This window comes from Columba livia, chromosome 1 (assembly GCF_036013475.1).
Source record: "Columba livia isolate bColLiv1 breed racing homer chromosome 1, bColLiv1.pat.W.v2, whole genome shotgun sequence".
Classification (NCBI taxonomy): Eukaryota; Metazoa; Chordata; class Aves; order Columbiformes; family Columbidae; genus Columba; species Columba livia.
The window spans coordinates 120937798-120961408 of NC_088602.1; the positions used below are offsets into that span (position 1 = coordinate 120937798).

The window sequence follows — 23611 nt, forward strand, 5'->3', positions numbered from 1 at the left end:
CTAGATAAGACTGCAGGTAGCAGGCCAGGGCCCTGGCACAAGAGCCACAGCTGTTCTTACAAACAGCACTTACACAGTGGCTTCTGTGTTACCCTTTTTTCTAGGAGGGTTTCTGGGGAGTTGATTTTGATCATTTTCCTTCCTTATTCCTCTTGCTTTCCCATTTTATGCATAACTCTGCTTCTGTATATATAGCATTTGACTTCTGGATCCCATCTCCCCTCAGGCCTTGCTGCATTGCTGGTACTTCTTCCCAGATTTCTTTCTAACTGCAGTCCCTCATTCCTCTTTCCTCCATTTCCCTGTGCGTGGTTCTGTCCGACTGCCACTTTGTACATCCTGCTGCCAGCCTAGCAGTCTAGTCTTGGGTACTCTCCTCTGCTCTTCCTTTCCTGGTTGCTTCAACTTTATGAGCAATTGCCTGTCTATCAGGCTTTCCCAAATGCTTTTGGGACATATAGGAATAGTTTCTGGCTCTTGCGCACAGGAGAAAATAGAGTAGATTTTGAATGTGTCAGGGTTGGTGTCTGAGCAGCAGAACGAGTGTTTCCTACTGTAGGCTTAGTCGTCTAATGCCTGTAGAGCTTAAATATAACCTTTTAGTTATGTAACAGTAATAAACTGTGACCCTAGTTTAGCTCAACTTCTCAGTGACATTGGAGAGCCCTCATGATGTTGGCCCAGTTAACCCCTGTGTCTGCTCAGAGCGCCTGTCCAACCCTTGGTAATTCTATGAAGACCTGTGGTAATGTGTTAGTGTCCAACCAATTTCAGGTATGATTACAGTGAGCTGATCTTCATTGCCAAGGAGAAAATAAAAAACGGAAATGAAGACATTTGCGGAGTTTACCTTGTTTACTTTTCTAAAGGGATTTTTATTTTCATCTGCCCTATCTCTACCCAGTAAATCCAAACATAAGGATGGTTGTACCTTATAGCACTTACTCAAAAAATCCACTGCCTTTTGGATGTATCAAGTTTACTGTATATTTGCAAATTGAATGTACAGCATATGTACACTAAATGTATTGGCACTGAGGTATGTAGAGCGTTAAGCCTACATGTAGCAGGTTCTGTGCTAATATTAGCATGAAAGTTATGCTTAACCTTTCTCATCTCCATCTCTGGCTGCTTCCGGGTGTCACTTTCCACCACACCATGGGTTAGGTTCCTCTGCTGGTTGCTTGCTACTGTTTGGGCTTTAATAAAACAGTTGACAAAACCTGGCCCTTGTTCATTTCTGCATGGGTTCTCTAGGTTTGCTGTACCTGTTTTGTGCATCCCAAATGCAGTTGTGACATGTTGCAGCACACCTGCATTTGCACCATGACCATTTGTCAGAGACTTCCAGATGTCTTGAGCCAAGACAGACTTACTGGAGCTCCATGACAAATGGCCAGTTCCCCAGTCTCCTCTCCCTTCATCTGGAGCCATTTTGGATGGGGGAAAAAGTATACACTGGGAATATGGGGAGGTACAGTGCGACTGAACACAGGTGGGTTCACCCAAAATGCGCAATTTGTAACAGATATGTCTGAGTACAAGGAGAAATGTTTGCAAACAGCCAAAAAAGGATCAAGGAGTAGACTTTGCTGTGACCTTCCATTACAACTTCAATTTTGTAATTTTTTTGTGAGATTTGAACCATGTTCATCTACCTCATTCTAACTAGTTCAATTAAGCTTGAACTTTTTGGCCCTTGTGTGTTAAAGCTTGAACACTAGTAGTGCTTAAATTAGTAATGGTCTGGGGATGGATAAGCGCAAATGAAAACAGCTTAAAAGCCTGTAATGTAATTGCACTCTACAGCCCATTCAGTTGCCAGAGGTGTTCGGTGACCATTAGTAGTGTGGTTTCTCTGGGCAAGTTCTAGTAAAGGGAGTTCCAAACTGCATGTTGCAGTGAAGACGGAAGGGGTTTCACAGCAGGGAGGTTGTAAAGAAGGTGAAAACAGAGGTTGTTGAACTGCTACTTACTGGGCTTTGTCTTCACTGCAGTCAATCCTTGGCAACCCAAGTGGCTTATGGTCCACCACTCCATTCAGCAGTTCCATTTGGTCGAGCAACCTCAACAGTGGCCTTCCCTTCACCACTCCAACAAATGCGTTGTCAGGCATTGATCTCATGGGTAGTGAAAACTCCACCACCGCTCCGCCCCCACCCGCTGCTGCTGTTGCCAATCCTGCCGAAGACATGGGACAGACCTACGATCCTTGGAGAATTTGGAGCCCAACAATTGGAAGAAGAAGTTCAGATCCTTGGTCTAATTCACACTATCCTCATGAAAACTGAAGTTCAGCAAAAGGAAAGAACTCTTATTCAGGTCATGATACAATTCTGAATGCAAATTTTTGAAACATCATTTTCAGGCTGTTGCTGGTCATTGCTTCCCCCCCTTTTTCTCATCCCCCCCCCCACCAGTCATGCTTTCATCACTTGCTCCTTTTTGAAGTCTGCCCTGTAATATGGTAGTGTGAGATTGTGGATAAGCTTGAAAAAGTCTGGGTGTGGTCACAAATCCCAGCTACAGTTGAAGCCTGTAAATCTGAACAATTTCACTGGTTTCATATTTTACCATCTGCCATCTTTATTTAGGAAACAATTTGAACTATAAAATGGCCCTGGCATGCAATACTTTTATGAAAAGTACCAGTTTGGGTTTTTAAATTTTTTCCAGTATTATCCTCCAAGTTCTAATTTAAAATCAAAAGGCACTTTGTGCTAAAATACAGAGTATTTTTTTAAAATAAGGCTCTTTGTTAACACAGGTTCTAAGAATGTAAAAAAAAAAATAAAAATCTACAAAAAAACCCAACAAAACCAACACAAAACCTTAAGAGCAAATGGCTGAATGTAAGAGCATTCTGTTGAGACTGTAATACACTTTCTGTGCTGTTTGTACATTTGTAAACCTGAATGCATTTTTAAGTTGAACTGAAATGCACACAGCCAACACTTGTGGAAGAAACAAGATACCTTGTGCATTTCTTACAGGATACAACTTTGGGTTGTACTTTAAAATAAATACTGCTTTTTTCAAGAGCTGTCTGCTGTAATTCTGTTCTCCTGGTCTTTTCTGCACTTGAGCATGCATGGGTCCGCTTGGCAGAGTTAGTTTTCAGGCCAGAATTTACTGCACATAGGGCCTATATGAACAGAAACTTCACTGCAGATGAAACCTGGCTTCTCAGCAGTGTGGGTTTACATAGCAGTGGAAAATTAGAAATTACTTTCAGGATTACACAGTACCACCCACTTGAAAGCTGGATACCAAAATGCTGGAAATGTATCTACACTGCCCAAGGTTCCAGGTATCAGGCATAGTAGCAGATGCTGCTGTTTATGCTACACCCACCTTTGTAACACTGTTCATGTATAGGTCTGAACAAGAATGTTACCATTTTTAGAAGTGATTTATCTGTGCCTTTAAAGTCGCTCTTTCCATTCATTAACAGTAAGGCAAATCCCAGAGACTACATCTATCCATCTGAGCTAAAGTGAAATAAAAATGAACCTTTCAATTACAAAAAAGCATTAGCACTAGCACCGTGAATTTACTTAGGACATGGTGGCACTTCGTAAAATTTACAGCAGCATATTTTTATCAGAATCCATCCTTTAAAAGAGTAAGAACTCTATAGTTAAACCCTTTATGTTACAAAGAATATTGTATGCAACAAAATGTGAGGGTTAAGTAAATGTGGCCACTTTTCCTGTTCACATTATGTAAACAAAATCTCTACAACTATAAGCTTGCTGTTTTCTTCCTGCCACCAGCAGAAGCTGAAGAAATAGATCTCTGAAATAGGAACTTGCTGGAAACACCTTTGTTCTTAAAATTTGGGTATTTCTAGAACCATGCAAGGTCATGAAATGTTCAACTTGGATTTGTATGCAATTTCCTTCTGAGTAACTTGGCAAACAAGTCTCTAAATGCAAAATGAAGAATAAGGAGTTAAGCTGCTGACATGCCAGGGCCTGTTTCTCTGTAAATAGAACTTGGGAAGATAACTAGCAGGAACTTCAAGGTGAAAGAAGCTGCTTAAAGTGATGTGCCACCTCTTTTTTCCCGGCAACTGTTTATATTAGAATTGATTCCTTGGAGGAGAGAAGCAGAAATTAATTCTGAGATACTAATAGTTCTCTGTGGTTTAAGCATTTGTAAGGACAGGAAACAATTTCTGCTGAAAAAACATTTCCCTTTGAACAGGTTAAGGCAGCACACAAATATTTAGACCTTTTTTTTTCCCAAAAAAAAAAGTGAACTATTATCTTGTGTTAATGCAAATAACTTCTGCTGCCTTTAGAATATTCTCAGTTCTTGCTTTTGAGGAGTTTCCTCTTGAGCATCAACTAAATATTACTTAAATTCCACAGGTGAAACAACCTGAACTATTGAGATCCATTTGGCAGAGTTTTCAGTTTCCTAAGAGAGTAGGAAGCGTATCCTTCCCCCCCCACATTTAAAAGGAAAATGCCCTAGGCCTAAAGAATTCCTGCTTGTGAGTGCCCTATCTTCCTTCCCTTTAGTCAAAGGTTATTTTGGAGAACTACTTCATGCTGTTCTGCCTAGTTAAAGAAAGCAAAAGAGCTGCCTTGAAAAGAAGTCCTAACTGTAATTTACAGAATTTAGTTGAAATAAAATATGGACATGAGCTGCTTATTTCTAAAGAAACTTCTGTGCATGGTAGTATGCATACACCACAGGTTTTGCTGCCTTCTCCCTGAGGCTTCTCCTTGCCAGCTTTTATGGTGTGATCATTCTTTACATGTATTGAAAACACTTACAAAATTATTGAAAAGGAGAGCGGGGAAGCAGTGTGGGGACGATGGGCCAGAAGCATCCACAGACATCACAGAATAAAAGCAAGGACAGACATCTTATGCTGAGGTGAAAATAAAAGAAAACATGTTTTTTTGCCAAAGCCCATGTAAAGTCTTATATAAAAACCTAGATGAGATGGAAAATGTTGCAGCCAGCTAGAAGGACAACTTAAATATCATAGGGAGAAGTAAGGTCAGAAGCTTGGAAGCAAGGGTGGACTGTGTTTTCAAAAGCAGAATGAACAAGACTGAAGCTCAGACCATGAAGGAAGTTCTCTCTCAAGTGAAAACACCAGAGGAAAAAATCAGGATAAAGTGCTTGGAAGATGGGCTGTCCTGGAAACCAGGCAGCTCACAGTGTCTCTGATAATTTAAAACTTTTCTTCAAAGTAGCATCAGGGCCAAACTACCACGAGTCAGCTCTGCTCTTCCAGACCTGGAAGCTACTAGGAATGTGAAGTTCCCAGCAAGGAAGAGAAACAATTACTGTTAATTTAATAATTATTTTGGTACTCTGAAAGGGCAGTTCTATTCTGCCAGTTCTAACAAATAGACTTTAAAAACCCGAAAAGTTTCTGGCCTGTTTTTAAATTCTAAAAGCCTGAAGTAGGTAAGTATGGCCTTAACATGTGAGGCTAAGTTAATTAGCACAAGCTCTATTTAAAAAAGCTCTTGAAAGGCATCAGAGAGTTTGTTAAAGACTGTATCAGAACAGGATAGAAAATTCCAGTCAAAGGCCAGTTAGTGTTTGTTTCACAGATGCAGACACTTGGAATGAACCAACATACCGATGAATAGGGCTGGGCCCAGCCCTAGCCAGAGCTCTGTCAACAGCAGTACATACTGTAGCTTGGCCGCTGCCCTGCAAGAGAAATACCAAACTCTAGGACAATGTAGATTGCAGACTGTGAGTAAACAGCAGATTCTCAGCACTGGAGTATCATGCTCAGCTCATATGGAAGTTGTCCACTGCACACCAGCTGACCATGAACTGTCTGCCCAGCCCAATGAGGGGTAAAATTCAGCTTGCACCAATGTTTTACCTTCACGGGGTAAGAAGCTACCTTTCACTGAAATTGTTCTACATGGAGTGCTGTTTTACACTAAATACAGTTTTGCCTGTGCCTTCTCTGTTCTCCTAACTTGTAATTATGAGCAAGTTTTCTGAGCTTCAGTGTTTCAGCCTCATGAAGCAGTGACAGCTTCAGCTCACGGTGAGTCAGTTCATTAGAAGAGAGCCGCATGCTGGCACTGGAAGTAACCCAGCTTCTCCTATATGGTTGCTGCAACTGGAAGAGCGCAGTGTCACCTCATTTTAAACAGGTTCTGCTTCAAAATGGAGTCTTTTGCCCAGTGCTTTTCATCTAACCCCAGTAAAGGATGGACTTTATGTTCAGTTACACAAATACTCAAGCAGTCTTCAGGATGACTGAACCAGCACACTCTTCAGCAGTCCTCTGAACACAACTGCTAACCATACTTAGTTCTACTAGTTTGCTAGTTAGATGCTGTGTGATCCAGGAGCAAGTGGAGCATGTATTCATTTTATTCTATATATAGCAAAGAAGAAATCAAACCAGAAAGTAAAGCCACAAGCATCTGCAGGAGTCAGAGAAAATGTAATGAAGCACTAGCCTAAACTCAGAGGGACTAATAAAAATTGAGTCTTAAGAAGCAATTAAAACCCTACTATATATGACAACTGAGCAAAACAGTATAAAAGTAGCTGCTCAAATCCAAGAGTAGTGCAGAAGGTGGAAGGAAAAGTCAAGATAGATTTGATAGCCACTTCCTAAGGGAACCTTCTTGAAGTGTTTTGTCAAGTTAGGATCACCAAATAGTGGTCCTTCAGGAAAGACCCTGTAGCTGAGACCTGACTTCAATACTCTATCTGCCTACTGTGAAGCAAATGTTCTGCATCAGTGTCATTAACACTGGCTAACATGGGCTCTTCAGGGGGGTTATGCTCAGACTCTCCAGAAGTTTTACAAGATAAGACCCAAGTAGTACTTGAGTGGCAGCGAGAAGTGAGTGGGATGTTCTAGCACTGCGATAATGGGAATCACATGGGCTGTGTGCCAGAGGGTACTTACAGGTGGTGAAGCAAACAGACTGCCCTGAAGCCTGAGCTGGACTCTCTTGCAAACTGTGAGAAGTCACATTTCAATTACTTGCCCTAAACAAGACAGGGGATCTGGAGTCTGGCATCCTACAAGAGACTAAAGGTATGGGCTGGGGAGGGCATGAGGGGAGAGATACCTCTAGGAAGGAGGTACAGGGTATCCATTGTATAATTCTGGGGCTAAGAAATTCCCAAGGAAAAAAAAAAAATATATATATATATATATATATATATATATATGTATATATTCTGGAAAGTTTCCTGGGTGTTTTTTGGTATGGGTCCATGGCAGGATGAAGTCACTTGTGGTATTTTGGCCTAGTTACAAGGAATTTGCTGGGAAGCAAGTGTACTGGGAAAGCAAGCACCTGGAGCAGCTTCTGCCTCACCCAGTATCACTCCCTGGCCCTGGAATTATTTTCAGAGAAGACAATACTCACAGGAGAGAGGAAATTAACCTGATTTATGGCCACATAGAGGACAACAGAAGCTAGGGAGGATGGCTTGCTGCCTCTCAAGAAGGAAATACACAGAAGCTGGAATCAGACAAGATACTAAGATGCTTCTTCATGGGCTGTTTTTGGTTTTCTGGAAGGGGAAAGGACTTTTAGCCCCTTCAGCTTTGCATCACTCATCCTCCTGGTATAGTTTGTCCTTGTCAGTCAAGTTAATTGCCAGCAAAATCCTGCCAACATTGAAGAGTTTGGCAATGAAGAATAAAGAAAGTCCCTAAAAACTATGCAACGTTCTACATTAAATGGGTATGACTCAGCTTAAGGCTCACAGGGAAATTCCTGTTGTGCTGGATAAACTAGAAATCTTTTTGGATAACAGTAATTTCAGGGAATATTCACTTAACGTCTTGTTCCAAACCAGCAACACAGAAGTTTCTTCCTGTGAGCTTCTGACTGCCAAGCCTTGCTCACATCTGCCTGCCTGTCAAATTCTGTTCTGTGGCTGGAGACTCAGCCTCAAATTCAAGTGAAGGATGGGGTGTAAAAACGAACAGAGCTGAAGAAAACATCAATAATGCCTTAATGATTCAGCTAGACTAAGCAAAGGCCATGGCAGAATGGAATATCTTCATACTTTGAAATACTGAGAAGAAAAAAAAAGCACATGGAATAGAACAGTTCAGCTACCTTTAGAAAGTTAGTGACAAATTCAGATTTCATGTATGTGTGAGGGAGGGAGGAAGGAAAGGAAGGATAAAAGAAGGTTCCTTTCTTTGAAGCAGCTGAACTCAACTGTCTAAAAAAATGCTCCAAAAGGGTAATTCATCCCAGCTCAAACAGAAAGCAAATGTCCATGCTACAAGGACACACAGAGGACACACTGTTATGTAGAGATTTATTTCAGATGTGTAAATGTGGGACCTGGGCAGTGCCTGTGAGTTGAATCTATGGTTCCAGGTACGTGAAATAAGAAAGAGGCGCATTTTGTCCTGGCTTATTGCCCTTGCATCGATCAACTGCATGCAAAAATCCATACAATGCAGTTATTAGAGCAATAAAAACTGAATATTGCTGAAATCGGCAGGTTCAGCACCAGACAGCTTTAGAAAATGGATGGTATAGGTGCCGGCTTTGTTTTTAAATGGAGCCTCCTTGTGAGAAGTCACTGATTTGGTCAATACAGCACTATAAACTCATGGGAAAAAAATCCTGGTAGGCTTTCAGGAATTCTGATTAAATCAGCACACTGGAAAACACTTCCCCTAACTCAATAAATTTGAGTTATGCCATTTCCTCTCTCTGCACAGTGAAGACTACAAGTCCCACTATTTAGATAAACAGCACACCTCTGTGGCTACAAATGAGCATTCAGACCATCACAGCAGTGCCAGCTGGCCTTTAAATTTCCTCTGTGATTTTTTCCTGAAACCTTGCAAAAAAATGTCAGATACGGTAGTAGCATTTTGCTTGAATGAGTTGTACATCGAGAAAATGAACACTCCCCACTGCCTGTCTATACAGCTATCATTCCTTAACAGTAATGTGCCAGAAATCCTAAACCAAGAGGAAATAGAAACTTCTTGCAGTTCAGTGGGGAAAGTCCACAAATCTTCCGTGATGAGAAAATCTCCCCAGGGAAGTGGTGGTTTCCCCAATATTGTGCACTTTCAAGATTCAGCTGGACAGGGTACTGGGCTATATGCTTTTGTGAAGAAAGTTTGGACCAGATGATCCTTGAGGTCCCTTCCAACCTGGAATTCTATGATTCTATGAAATCGGGGCACCCTGTTAGTCACATCAGGCTTTCACTTCTCTTTAAGCATAGTATCACAACATGCCAGACATATATATGTATATTTCCTATATTTTAATATTTCTTTCATTAAACTATCTGCAAATGAACCACTTTTCTTTCTTTCCCCTTCTACATATTTTCAGTATGTTTTCTTCTATATCTGCTCACCTTACAAGTCCCCAATATTGAATCCTTTTAACCTGCGATGTTCTCTACACATTCACAACTCCCAGCTCCTCCAGTTCTCACAGAACTTTTTTACAACTCGTTCCTACACACCCTACTTGAGGGATTGCATGCTGTTATTTGTATTTTTTGTTCAAATCTCCAACACATTGGTTTCTGCTCTCCTCCCAATCTTTCAGTCCACTTTATCCTCATGAAAGGCCTTTGCTGAGCTTTTTTCAGGCTCCGCATTCTCTCCCCTTTGAGTATTTCAGTTCTTATTGTTTGTTCTGTCCCACTAACTAGTTTCAATATCAAAGCCCTTCTGCAGCCCTGCTCTCTTCCAGGTTGTATTGGGTGCCTTGTTTAAGACTTACTGGAGAAGTTAGTGATCTTTGGCAGGTTGTGCCTACTGCTGGGTCTCCTACTTCAGGCCTGAGCAGCTGGTGCATTAGCAGGGGTAACTCCTGTGTGACCCCTCATATGCAACACTGGAAGGGGATGAGCTAGAATGCCCTGTGCCTGCTGGTGCTGCGCTCTGGTGAACATCATGAAAGAGAGGACAGGATGCTCCTACCTGTCAGGTGGAGACAGATGGGTTTGATCCCTATGCAAGACAAAAGGCACCATGGTGCAGGAGGGGACTAAACTTCAGATCTTCCATGGGAATCTATCTGGGGTCTCTCTGATGCTGCACGGAAGCATGGTTCCCAGCACCTGTCAGGAATTGAGATTTACTATCTATATTTCTTTTTTTATTCTACCTTATAAAGTGGCAATGTTATTACACTATGTGCCTTTCTCATTAAGATCCAAAAGAGCCCTGTGCCTCCCACGTGCAGAACCCAGGTCACCATAGGTCACCTACCTTTCAAGATTCATGAATAAATATTGATTAAAGAAAAGAGCAAATGTTTTAAAGCCAAACCTATCCCAGGTGTAAGTGCATTCAAAGCTTCTACCCTTCTAAGTCCCACTTTTCTACCCCATTTTAGCACTGACTCCTAGCTTAGCTCTTCAACAACCAAACAACAGCATGAGCACAGCGCCCTGCATCTGTGAGACACTGAAGTGGCACTTGAACTTTAATACTGTGGATGGTCCTGAACCACCCCTGTATGCCCTCACATGGTCCTTCTACATCTCTGCAAGAACAGACTTTGGGCTGCCACCTAATCTTTCAACAGGTTGGTAGAGTAAGCAGTGAGACCAGAATAGCAGTTCACTTCTCTTAGTCTTTTGAAACTACCATGAGCTCAGAAGTTTGCCTTCCTTGGAAAAGCTGCCCACTTTTTTAGCAATGCTATTCGGTAGTTCTGCTTTCTTTAAATAACGATCAGTCTTGATTTACAATATGAAAACAAGAACAATGATCCAATTACTGTCCATCTAGAGCCATAGTCTGACAGCAGACAGGAATGTATCAGTAAAATGCAAAAACAAAACAAAAAATAAACCAGCTACAGTTTATTGACAAGGACTCAAATGATGACAGCCCAAAAGGAAATAAAGAAATAAATACACAGAGAAGGGGAAGTAAAGATGACGTGACACAACAGAAAGCACCATGCTAGCACTATATAAATGAATTCAGAGCTAGCACTTCTGACACACACACAGCTGAACATGCAAGTAGTAAAAAAACTGTACAAAACCACTTGGAAATCCCACATTATGTTTCTGTCCTTTCACAGTTATAAGGTAGAAGGCACTGCCAAACACAGGACATGGAGCTGGGTTGGTTTTTGCTACCACAAAGCAGAGATGTTTTGAGGTTCCTAATTTAGGTTGGTAAGCCTTGAATCTAGCTGTCTGCCCAATCTTACCTATTAACTGCCTGTTTAATTAAGTAACTCTCAAGACACCTAGAACTACTTCTGTGTCTGTCCAAGCAGGCCCCAGAAAAACAGCGTTTCTCTGGCCCTTGAGGAGCCCCATCGATATGAGCATTCCAGAGCTGACAAAACACCAGCAGAACAGCACTGCTAATGAAATGTAAGCAAGCCTAACTGCAAGAATGCTGTACCTGGGGAACATTTGGGCCATGGAACTACAAACAAGAGGCTGCTTCTTGCATTCACCCCAAACCATGAAAACCAGGTAGCTAACCTAGGTTAAAAGCTCTTCCAGGAAAGAGTTTGCACCTGGAAATGCCCCATGGCACTCAGCCTACCCTAGTGACAATCCCTCCTGGAGACCTGAGAAGTCACTTTCCCACCTCTTCACTCAGTAAAATCCCCACTGAATTCCCACAACCTAAACCAGCAGCACTTCACCATCTCACTGGAAAGGGCCATACTACATAACAACTCATGTACCGAAAAAGCCACCTGGTGCTTTTGGAGTTGTCGCCAGAGGGTGACTAGAGGAAAGGGAGAGAGGCACAAAAGCTCTTCCAGCACCTTGTGCAACCAGCTCAAGCAGTGGACCTGCAACAAGGCTTCAGTGGGGAAGAGAGGGTAATAATGGTGACCGGGTTCCATGGGGCTACAAAGCTTGGGAGAGCAGAGGGTGCAGGCAGCAGGGCCATGTCCACAAGCTGTGTTACTCAGCTGGGTGCGACAAATGCAGCTGGGGTAAGGCTGTGGCTGTGCCTGCAAAGCACTGCTTGCAAACAGCAGTACTTCAAGACATGGCTAAAATTTAAGCAATTCGTGATGAAATTTTAAAAGTGGTTAGCTATCTTGCCTTCACATAAACATGTTTTATTGCTACAATATTTTATGAACTCCAAAGATCAACTTGCCTCTATTTCAAAATTGAAATTCTAAGCATCACGAATATGCCAAATAAAAAAAAAGATAAGCAGTTACCTGACTACAATTTTTAGGAACTTTCATTTAAGCACAGGATCTAACAAATACTACAACAGGATTCTTGGTCCTGTTGGTTTGAAGAATACTACATAGCTAGCATGTTTCTAGAAGAGATGCTGCAGGCTACAACAAGGGAGCACAAGTCTGATGAGGAGCAGCTGAGGGAACTGGGGCTGTTCAGCCTGGAGAAAAGGAGGCTGAGGGGAGACCTTATCGCTGTCTACAACGACCTGAAAGGAGGTTGTAGCATGGAGGGTGTCAATCTCTTCTCCAAAGTAAGAAGTGATAGAACAAGAGGAAATGGCCTCAAGTTGTGCCAGGGGAGGTTTAGATCGGACATGAGGAAAAAAAAGTCTTCACGGAAGGGGTTGTCAGGCATTGGAACAGGCTGCCCAGGCTCCCGTAGTGGAGTCACCATCCCTGGAGGTGTTTAAAATATGCATAGATTAGGTTCTTAGGGACATGGCTTAGTGCCAGAGTTAGGTTATAGTTGGACTCAATGATCCTGAAGGTCTCTTCCAACCGAAACGATTCTATGACTCTATGATAGCCCACACTGACGAGCAGCCCTTGCTGCTTGAGGAACGGCGACTGCAGTAACACGTACGCTGCGGGGGAGAGGGCTCTACCAACCGCCAACGCGGCCGAGCGGGGTGTTCACTCCCGCGCCTCACACCGGCCGCCAGTGCCGACCCGCCCGCTGCTGCCTCCCGCTCAGCTCGCTCCTCGTGGGCCGCTCCCGCCGCCAACCCCACCTGAGGGAACTCCTCCGCCCGGCTCCGGCCTCCTCGGGCCCCGGAGACTTCCGAGCGGCGGCTCTGCCCGGCTCTGCCTGTCCGTAGGGCGCCCCCGTGCGGGCAGCGCCGCCGTCACCCGGGCTCGCTGGCGCGCGAGACCAGCAGCCGCTAGGGCCGGGGGCTGGCGTGCGCGAGCCCCTCCCGCTTCTTTTCAACGGTCCGCCGCGCGGGGGCGGGGCCAGCGGGCGGCTACGGGCGGAGCGGTTATCACGGAATAAGATAGTTTGTGTTGGAAGGGACCTTCAAACATCATCCAGTCCAACCCCCTGCACTGAACAGGGACATCTTCAACTAGATCAGGTTGCTCAGAGCCCCGTCCAGCCTGGCCTGGAATGTCTCCAGGGATGGGGCATCTACCGCCTCTCTGGGCAACCTGGGCCAGTGTCTCACCACCCTCAGTGTAAAAGGGCCCTGGCAGCGTAATGGCTATTCTCACTTCACGTGTTGAGTGACATGGTGCGCCCCAATCTCCCATGTGTGCTTGCTCACACACACGTGAGCCCACAAGAGTTTTCCATAGCTTAACAGCATTACGGTCATTCCTGCCTTTGGGGAGGTATAATATACCCGCCAGGCCTCCTTGCTGCAGGAACTGCCAAGGTACGGCTTTAAGTTCTTTGCTCCTGGATAATAATTTTGTTTTTGTCAATTACTCCTGTTCCTGTTACTTTCATGCTGCACCAATCGCTGGCTAATTACATAATGAGTAAATGCATAAACTGCATCCATCCTGACTGGATTTAAATTGTCTGAGTTTCTCTGCATCATACTGGTACATGGGCACAACTTGCACGAGGCCTCGGCAGCAGTGAGGTTTTTACTTATGCTTCGATACATTGGTAAAGCTTTATGAGCTTGTGTGAAGCAGGAGACTGAAGCAACTAAGCACACACTGTAGTTACCAGCATCAGGGCTGATCTATATTGTTTTATATTCCAGTTCTATATTCCTTATCATTAAAGCTTTGTATTAGATTGATAATTTTCTAAAACTTTTTCCCTTTTCCCCTCACCATACTTCCAAACTCCCTTCCAAAGGTTTATGCCAGGAATCCCTGTGTAGTTTCAGCAGAAAAGGTTCTAATGACTCTGATGGGAACACAAAGCAAACAAAACCATTCCCGCCTCAGATCGCCAATTCCAGCCACAGTGTAATTTCCTCATGTTCCAGGTAACACCTTTCCCACTGGCCAGTGTAATCTCTCTTTTCAACTTTATGAATAATTTAACATTCAGTAAGCCTGATGGGCAGTGACAGAGTCCAGGCTGAGTGCTCTAGTCTGGGATTACAGCTGCCGGTACTGTTGGGGACATTGGGAAGGCTCCTCGACCCTGCTCAGGAACAGCCAACAAGCATCGTGATTTGGGGTTAGGTGCAAAATGATACACATCAGTAATAAATATCACATTATGCCAAGTATTTGGACTACACAGACCAAATACAATAAATTACATTAGGGGATGTAAAATATATTCCTTAATGGTGTCAAATAAGAGATTTGCAAAACTCTACATTCAGAATACTTCAGGTATATGCACCAGTAGCCACCACAAAAAAATAAGAACTTGATGCTGAAGTCTGTGCAGAATATCAAAAACATGAGAAATCATAGGGCAAGCCTGGCAAATAACACATAATATTGGTGTGACTTAATAAAAAATATGGGCTGATTGGCAGGGATAACAGGCTCTTAAACTGTGCTTTCATGCCATCAACTGATGATGTTGGACACTACCGAATAAAGTAGGACACAGCTCCACATGTCACCATCATGCTGCTAAAGGGTCTCAGTTGCAATGGGCAAAATATTCCATTAATTGGCAGAAAGTTTGCCAGACATTTAAAATAATGTGAGAAAAAGATGCTGTTGAGTTAAGCTTTCCCATTCATAGCCTGAAAGTCTTGTTACTCATTAGAGAGCTATCTTAAACAAACCCCCATGCAGTTGGCAACAACATATAGATATGAAATTTCTGCGGTTAATCTTAGAAATGTTTAGAAATTCACAAACTGAAAAAGACTGAAAAAGCCTACTCTTGGTCACCAAAATTACCTACCATTTCTTCTGATGAGGACTCTGTTCCTGGTTTAAACAAGCGTTTTGCTATTTGCTGTATTCTTCATGGTCTTCTACCATCTTGTGTATTTTTTGTGTTGCATCTATGATCATTTCCTCTCTTTTGTCAGAGTACATGTTTCAAACTTCTCTAAGATGTTACTTTTGTGACACCAAGTAAGCCATTCTGAAGTTAGTGCCCATACAGAGAAGGCCGTTCCAGAGCTTCATGTCCTGCCAGAAGGCTGTCCTACAGCGGAAGCCATGGTGAAGAGATGGAGTGGGTTCTGGTTCCACACCAGCACACGCGACCATTGCTGCCCGCAGCACCATTTACAGCCCACAAACACACGTGCCCATCATCCAGCCACAGTTCCACAGGCCACCTGGATTCACGGTTGCCTTGAGTTTTCAGTGGAACAGTCTTTATGGAGACACGTACATCAGTTTCAAACAACTGACAATTTCTCTACTAGCTCAGAATGCCTTTTAAAGATGTTAAACTTTCAACCATCTTTTAAACTCCTCACCTTTTTAAATTAAAGAGAACACAGGTGGATACTTTTTTGACACCAATTTAAAAATTTCGAAATGTAGATATGCACACATATGTATATGTATTTTGCATTTGCAATGTAGGAATTCCTACCTGTCAAGCATGTTCTCTTTTTGCATGTTGAATGAAAGCAGTGTGGGTTTTCCCCTGGTACTGTTTTTCTTTCTATGTAACAAGAAAAACTAATTCATTGAGCTCCACCTGTGGCCCACCGTCCTCTGTCGTGCCAATAAAATGGTATTATAGGGCAGTTCTCAAACATCCAGTGACAGCAGCATTATATTTTTGTTTTCTTTCTATTTTATAGAAATCAGAATGCTCTGGATTACTATCTGTTACACCATTATATAAAATTTATTCAACCTGAAATCAGAACGACAATCAACAACGACAACCTATCCCTGCTGAAAAGCAGCACAACCACCAAAGCTGCTGGAGGGAAGAGCTGGCTGAAGTGGAAACAGCAGCAGAGAAGGAATTCTGTTAATAGAAGGAAGAGTGAAAAACATTCAATGACACTCAGTAAGGTCTCATAGAAAATTAATGGAGAAAGTATATAAAATATTTAAAACATATTTCATACTGCTGCTTTGTTTAACTGTTGCTGCTGAATGATTAGATTGTGGGACAAAGTGGTGCCTGACTTAATTACAGAAAATCGGTAGCATCTGTCCTTTAGCAGGGTAACTACTTCCTGACTTGCAGATCTCTATAAAATATCCCATACACAACTTAATATTTTCCCCAGCAAATACAACATATCAAACCAAGAAACCTGAAAGCGTTGTTTTTAATTTACCATAAACACATTAGAAGTAAGCCGTCATTTGTTATTCTTGTCAGTTCTTTATTGTTTTTCATCCTAAAGACTAGCACATTTACAGCATACATGGATTTGATGAACTAGAATATATAAAACAGTAGCCATATGTTTATGATATATTAATACTGCCCAGAAACAAATAAATAAAATATTTCAATGCACAAAGCTTGGCAAATACAGTTGTGTTGGGACAAAACAGTGTTATATTATACAATAATTTTACATGTATAAATGAAACAAAAGGCAACTGTGCTGTAGGTACTTTCACAGAACATACACAGAACATACTTGGCAACAGTTTTTTTTACCTTTGTATGTTTTGTAATTTAAAAAATGTACTCAAAAAAGAACATTAGACAGAACTTCACTTTACAGTAATCCTTAAAATCCTTAAATCCTGTGCAACAGAAAAGCTTACTTCACCCTGGTGAAGCGTCCTACGTGGATTTCAAGTTTCACAGTTTTTTGATGAACTGCTCGAGATCTTACGGTTCATTCCGCCCTTTAAACAAGCCCGTCGACGAGCATGTAACAACCATGTTGTATCTATAAAATGCTAGCTGGATGACGATGTTGTACATGTAAGCATACTGAAATCAGAATATTTTAAACAAATGATGCAGTACTTGAGATCGGTATTCCACCACTTTAAAAAGGTGAGCAAAAACCATGCACGTACAAAATCCTGCAACTTCTTCCGATGACATTGGTATACAAAATAAATAAAGGATCGCTAAGTTCTAGAGTAGTTCTAATGTTTGTTGGCCACAGTCTAAGGGAGTGGCTCTGCTAATTGTTACAACAGACCTCTTGTTATTTTCTTCTGAAGCTGAACATTGGAATATTTTTAGTGTAACAATATAGGACTTAAAATATAATTAATTATGTTTAAAATATACAAAATAAAATTATCAACTCATAAAAACTAAGGGATATAAAGAGTATAGTTTATACAAAAATAAATGTAACATTTAATAATGGGCTGAGGTTAAGCAGAACTAATGGACTAACATGGAAAGAGATCCCATTCCACTGTTTTTCACCACGTGTTTACACATTAGCAATGAAATAAAATCAACTCTCATGTATTAATTGGCGTAGAGGGTTTGTAAAGTTTCCAAGGGACTTTTCTACTGTAGATGATTTGTTCAGACCTGGGACAGGTATGACAATACACTGGATTTGCACAGCATTTAGTGAATTTTTATCCTAGAGAGAATGAAGGAATGGTAACAACCTAGTTCAGCAGAACTCTGTGACCTGGCTTTGTGACATGCTGCTCAGGGTTAAACTGAAAAAAAGCAAAATGCAAAAACTGCTAGACCTGGAACCCCCAAACCTACATGGGAGCAGAATGGACATGACTGATTGATAGAGCAGTGACAGCACAGACAAACATCAGTGAGAGGGCGAAAGAAATCAGAAAACAGCCATATACTTACCTGGCTGTTGCTACTCTCACCAGAATAAATGGGCAGATTTTTCTATTCTAAAGCTTATATGCTTAGAAAGCAAGAAGGAAAAGGGCATAGTGTGCTGAATGAAGCTAGCTAGAGGTGACTTAATCCTGTTAAAATTTGGAAATAATGTTGAGCTGCTTTTTAAAAAGGTATCTTAGCTTCAAAGTCATTCTTTGGGGATCCTTTCTGAGGAGATCTGTTGGACATTTTTCATCAAATGATATCCAACTGATCCCCTTAGTCATAAGCTAGGAAACATCTGCAGTTCTCATGCATTAGCAGTAGCACATGAGCAGTTCCTTTCTATCAACACGGGGCATTGCCACCTTCCTTTGTTGTACTTTCCTCCCGCTCCGGGATTCTGAACATCTACCCAGGTAAAATGCAAAGCTAAACAGAAACCAGTTTTGATTATGAAGTAACGAGGATGCACTGGGCACTTTGAGCACTTTTCTGTTGGCATACAAAATTGATATGAAAAAAAAAAAACACCAATCAAAAAAAGGTGACACCCCAAGATACTAATGCTTACAATCCGAAAGTGATATAAAAACCCATGGATAAAAATGTGTGAATTAATGTACAACATCATGGAACATCCTGAACATGTCACGTGCAACATTAGCAACTGCTTGTTGCACTTGCCTTCGAGTGGGGAAGGGCAGGGGGAACAGTTGCTGGCATTAATAGTTAAGTATCATTATGGTTTTGAAATACTTTTTAAAATCAGTTACGATGTGTGCCCAAGTCCTGATCTGCCCAAGACAATAATTTGTTTTATTTGGACGGAACCAGAAACTAAACCTCATATGCGTGGCCTTGTATGTATTGTTAATTTCATACACGGAGATGGCATCCTATATACAGTAAAACAATTTATACTCCTGTTTTTTATTGTGCTGATTAATTTTAAAAAGTTAAACTTCGGTTTCATGATTGTAACAATGCATTCTACAGTTATTAGACTGTCTAGGATCCAATCCCTTTTTATTTACAACTTCGGAGTTTTACTCTCAGTTTTAAAAAGTTTATGAAAAGCTCAATCTCAAGTCAACTTGGTATAAAAAGATGTCACGTGAAACAGCTGCCTAAATGCCGTTCTTAGAGTCCTTGCCCATCCAGGAGGTACCTAACTATTTGCATATAGGTAATTATTAAGTAGCACAATATCTGTTCATCTTACAAACACTGAAGGCTATTTAAATGGGCAGAGAGTCATCACACTATTCTCAAGCTAAGGTGTCAGAATAATTGTTACTATAGATTCCAATTCTGTAGGTAACATGCTCTGTGTAACCTAGTGAAACGTACGAAAAGGTTATTGATCTCTTCTGGATGACAAAATGATGTATTAATCTAGAGTGTATCCACATGTTTAAATGAACAGCAATTAAAGGAGATAGGATGCTTATGTTTCAACTTTTCCATAAGTTCCTTCTGGAGGCCTGTAATACTTTGGGAAAGCCTTCAGTTGCAGGGAATTAAATGCATACTTGCGACATCCAACATTCTTCATTGTATTTTCTCGCCGACAACCCTCACTGGGGAAAAAAAACAAGCACAAAAAATGACAGCAGTAAAAAAGAAAAAAAAAGACTTAAACTAAGATGAAATGAACTGGTTATTTTATAGCATTAACAAAAAGCTGGTTATACTTCATGAGCATTTAATTAATTTGCCACTGCAAATATTTAAAATGATGACTCATCATTCAATGCTAGTAAGAAGCACACAGAATGGATACATGCTATGTCTGATCGCTAGTTTTGCATTTGTAAAAAGCAGCAGTGCATCTACTGAAAAAAGTTCTTTCACGATGGTTTCATGTATTTCAGGGTGCACCGTTGTGGAGTTCACATGCCACTTCATTGCACAAGGGATCCCCCAAGATTGCTTAAAAGCAGTTCTGCTAATTTATTAGTATATTAAGCTGAAAAACTGCTGATCTCCCAATAAAAGCTTTAAAGTAATTTTACTGTTCCATGTATGTCAGCATTATCAGTACTTAAAGATTAGAGCTGATACAAAAATAATGACTTTCCCATTATTTCTCCATGCATAAACTCACTTGAAAACCAACATACTCTAAAAAAAATTCTTGATCATGAAATATCAGCTTTGAGTGCAAAAAAGATTTGGCTGTGTTGACAGTCATCACCCCAATGAAACAAAGCTGTGAGAAATTTAATTTTTACCCTATGTTTTGGTGCAACTGCCCCACATTACAAAGAAGTTCTGTGCTACAATAAAAAATTACTCCAGTTATAAGGCTTCTTTACACTTGTAAATCTACTCCACAGTTCCTTTGATTATATCCAAAAACAGACATACAAAGAGGAAGCACTATCTTTAAAATATATATTAGAAATCAATTTAGGCTTGTAGGAGGATGTCTTTCCCTGATAGAGAACCGAAACCTAAACAATGAATTGTAGAACTTTATGGCAAAGTGTACAGTACACCATCTGACGGTGGAAGTGTCCTGTCTTGGAGATGGCTGCAGCATCTACCAGGTAGACTGTGGTCATCTCATTCAAAAGGAGGATTTGGATTCTGGTTTAGTTTGAAAGTTTTCTTGCGGACCTCACTGTTCTTCTAACTTTGGCTAATCAAACTGACTGTAACTGTGTCCTGTGTGTACCGCTTAGTTTGACTTCATAAAACATTGCAACTTTTTGCTTTCAGAAACAAGTTCAAGTAAATTTGAAATTTACTTGAGCACATTCTGTGCATGCTTTTTAAAACAGAATGGATCATACGTGATGACACTATTTTTATGGTATTGTGTCGTGTTTTACAGACCGCCCCCCACCCCCCAAGGCTGTCACAGTCAAATAGTTCCATCAAAAATTTGCACAAATTATACTTCAGAGATCTAAGAAAAACTAGTTTAACTAGCAAATCTGGGATGCTAGATGAGCATTTTCACTCCATATGGAATAATTATTTTCATAACTCATTCCACTGCATCTGGCTATTGCACGTGTCCCCCTGTGGCACAGCTGGTCCACGGATATGGTGACAAAGACGTATTTCACACACCATTTCATGTGCCACGTTTCTTCTGCTGGAGGCATGTAAGCGGTGTGTACTACAGCATTTTAAATCTGAATGCCTGAACAAAAGCAGAGATCAAGCTAAGAAAGAAAAGTGATGAAACTTGTCCCCACCAAAGTTTAAGAAAAAAAAAAAAAATACACTATTTTCAAAAGCTTAGGATTTCACTCTTGATGAATTTAAGGGTGGACTTACTGCAACTCTAATGATAGTCGTTAGCAAAGCCTTCACACGAATTAATAATTAAACAGATCAATAATCCCAGGGAGTTGAGTGGAGATATGCCTAATAAAGTTACTTTCACATTGTGAGAGACTGAACCCAGGACACCCAATCACACTGTGAGAATGAGGCCACAGTGCAACCTGACGTTTGTTTGCTTGCTAAATAGGTAGATTTTGGTACCCATAACAAATGAACCAGTGCTTGTCAGAAAGAAGAGAGAACTTGTACAGAGACACAGTCGTATTAGATATTAGCACAGGACATGGATATGTCCAATACCATCACACCATGATTTTAAATCTCATCAGCAGCAAGGCTTTACCTAAATTCACTGCAACTAAAAACAAATACAACACATGCTTAAGCATATTAATGTAGACATATATGCATGTCTTTTTTTTTTTCCATTTAAAAAGAAAATTGGAAAAATAGTGAGGAAAAACACCAGGAGATAGTGTACTGTACAGTCTGATTTCACGAAGACACAAATATAACCACATACTTTTTCCTTAGTTAGAACATCCAGCAACTTCAGGATTTTATTCTGATTTTTATTCTGTGCTGTTTTCTTTTTTTAAGCTTACCTCTCTCAGAAACTTTCCAATTTCATTGAAGTTGATAATAAAAGCTATAGCTACCTATGTTTTTTGAGTGAGTTAATAACAGTAGAAAATAGAAATCACAGTACTAGAAGAATTCTCCTCAGAAGCCCACTTTTCTGTCATCTCAGGCACCAAGCGAAGTAAATCCCTTTATGAATTTAGCAAACTACATTAAATGAGGTTAGGTTTTTTGATCAGCTATTGCTATTGCCAAGCTCTGCCAGACCACGGCATCAACAAAATCTTTTGGTTTAAACAGGCCTTTCACAGTTTGGTGCAATATATAAATGATGATTAAATTTCATCTGTAATTATTCTGCGTGACTAAACTAGGTAAGCTGCTTTAGTCTCACCACTTAAATAAATGTTAACTTAACCATCATTCGTTTATCTCTAAGTCACTATCAACATCATAATTTATTAAAGCTGTCCAACACTTATAAATGGAAATAACAGTAATATTTAATCTAGTGTAATTAAAACAAAGCTCAACGGAAAACCTCAAACCCGCCTACTAGAGGAGGTAACTGATACCTCCCTCCTCTTGCCTGAAATATTAACGACCAGTATCTTAACTTCTAGGATGATAATGACCCCGTTTCAGACTAAATTCTATAACAAAGCACCTGAAACAGATAATGGATCATTAGCAGGCTAATGCCAATTACATCTTCTTCCTAACCACAAGTCATTCTCTTTATGTCTTCAATACATTACAAAATGCAGATCTACAAACAGAATGAAATAATCCTGCATGCAGCGCACCGCAAGTTATTTTTTGAGAGGGTACACTAGTCTATTGGAACATACTTAACCATGAGAAAGGAACAAGACAGTTCTACAGGAACAACAACAGTTCTACAAACTGTTCAGTAGTGGAATTTGGATATTATGCTTTGAAACAAAGGTAGAAATTTGTCTATTTCTTTAAATAAATGTCTTATAATTTCTTATAAACCCCACCCATGTTTTTATTTTTCTCTTCATACCTCATAAAAATGAAAGGCAAGATTAGCATACACCTTAGATATACAAAAAGATACAAAATCTTTCAGATAGAGTTCCTTTCTCTGGAATACATGAAACAAGTAACACAAAACTATATTTGGGTCTTCAGGCCGGCTAAAGTAACGAGGTAACAGGCCAATGTCAGACTATGTTACAAGCACTGAAAGCAGAACAATAAAGTTTCAATACAATTCTTTTTGATAAAATAATTTGATGTATATTTACAGTTTAGTACAATAGAAACATAAAATTGTAAGGCATAATAATTCTTGGCAGACAATGCTATGACACATTCCTTTGTCCAGCAGGTACCAAGTGGCAATACACATTCAAGCACTTTTTTTGTTTGTTTAAATCATCTTTATCTTCACTTGCAACGTAATCTGGCCACCAGGTATGCTATGCTCAGAAACAGCCACACAATCAGTAAATTGGGGCTGAGAGCTAGTAAAGGAATAGAGTAGAGAAGGCTGGGATCTAGTCTGAAATCTCGGATGGGCACCAAGCCACTCAAGTTCTTCTGGGTGACTACCTCCCGTGTTCCAATGCTGTGAAAAGGAAGAAGGTTGGGAGGAGGGAAAATAAAACAGAAAGGAAGACGGACATGCAAATGAATGTATAAAAAGAGATGGTAACACAAGGTGGTCGAGAAAATGAAAAAACATGGAAGAAAGCACAACAAAACCAGAAGATGAAGTAAAGGAGGAGTGGAAAAAACATCTCAAAAATATGTATCAGCATAATTACACAAATAAGGAGAGGGAAAGAGAATAAAAGAGAAAAATAAGAAAGAAGTACTGTAGTCTACTGAAAAGAAACACATGTAGGTTGAACATAAATGGTTTTCCATG

At 40.6% G+C, this 23611-nt stretch overlaps 2 protein-coding genes and 1 long non-coding RNA gene across 14 annotated transcripts in view; 1 reads left to right on the top strand and 2 right to left on the bottom strand.

The window, feature by feature from the left end:
* Positions 1-3039, top strand: part of TMEM131 (transmembrane protein 131) — a 102977-nt gene extending 99938 nt beyond the window's left edge. The window contains exon 41 of the mRNA XM_065075545.1: positions 1998-3039. Coding sequence (XP_064931617.1) covers positions 1998-2291 — 294 coding nt within the window. The 3' untranslated portion in view covers positions 2292-3039. The remainder of the gene's footprint in view (positions 1-1997) is intronic.
* Positions 2769-13284, bottom strand: LOC135580480 (uncharacterized). The gene is made up of 2 exons (XR_010475182.1): positions 12932-13284; positions 2769-5685 (listed from the first exon to the last, which is right to left on the bottom strand). It is a non-coding gene; the product is annotated as an uncharacterized LOC135580480 (long non-coding RNA).
* A 3127-nt stretch (positions 13285-16411) lies between these two features.
* Positions 16412-23611, bottom strand: part of INPP4A (inositol polyphosphate-4-phosphatase type I A) — a 134362-nt gene continuing 127162 nt past the window's right edge. For 10 of the 12 annotated variants that reach the window (XM_065075631.1, XM_065075618.1, XM_065075563.1 and 7 more), the window contains one exon: positions 16412-19409. In XM_065075631.1, coding sequence (XP_064931703.1) covers positions 19277-19409 — 133 coding nt within the window. In that variant the 3' untranslated portion in view covers positions 16412-19276. The other 2 variants (XM_065075577.1, XM_065075570.1) reach the window with 1 other exon arrangement.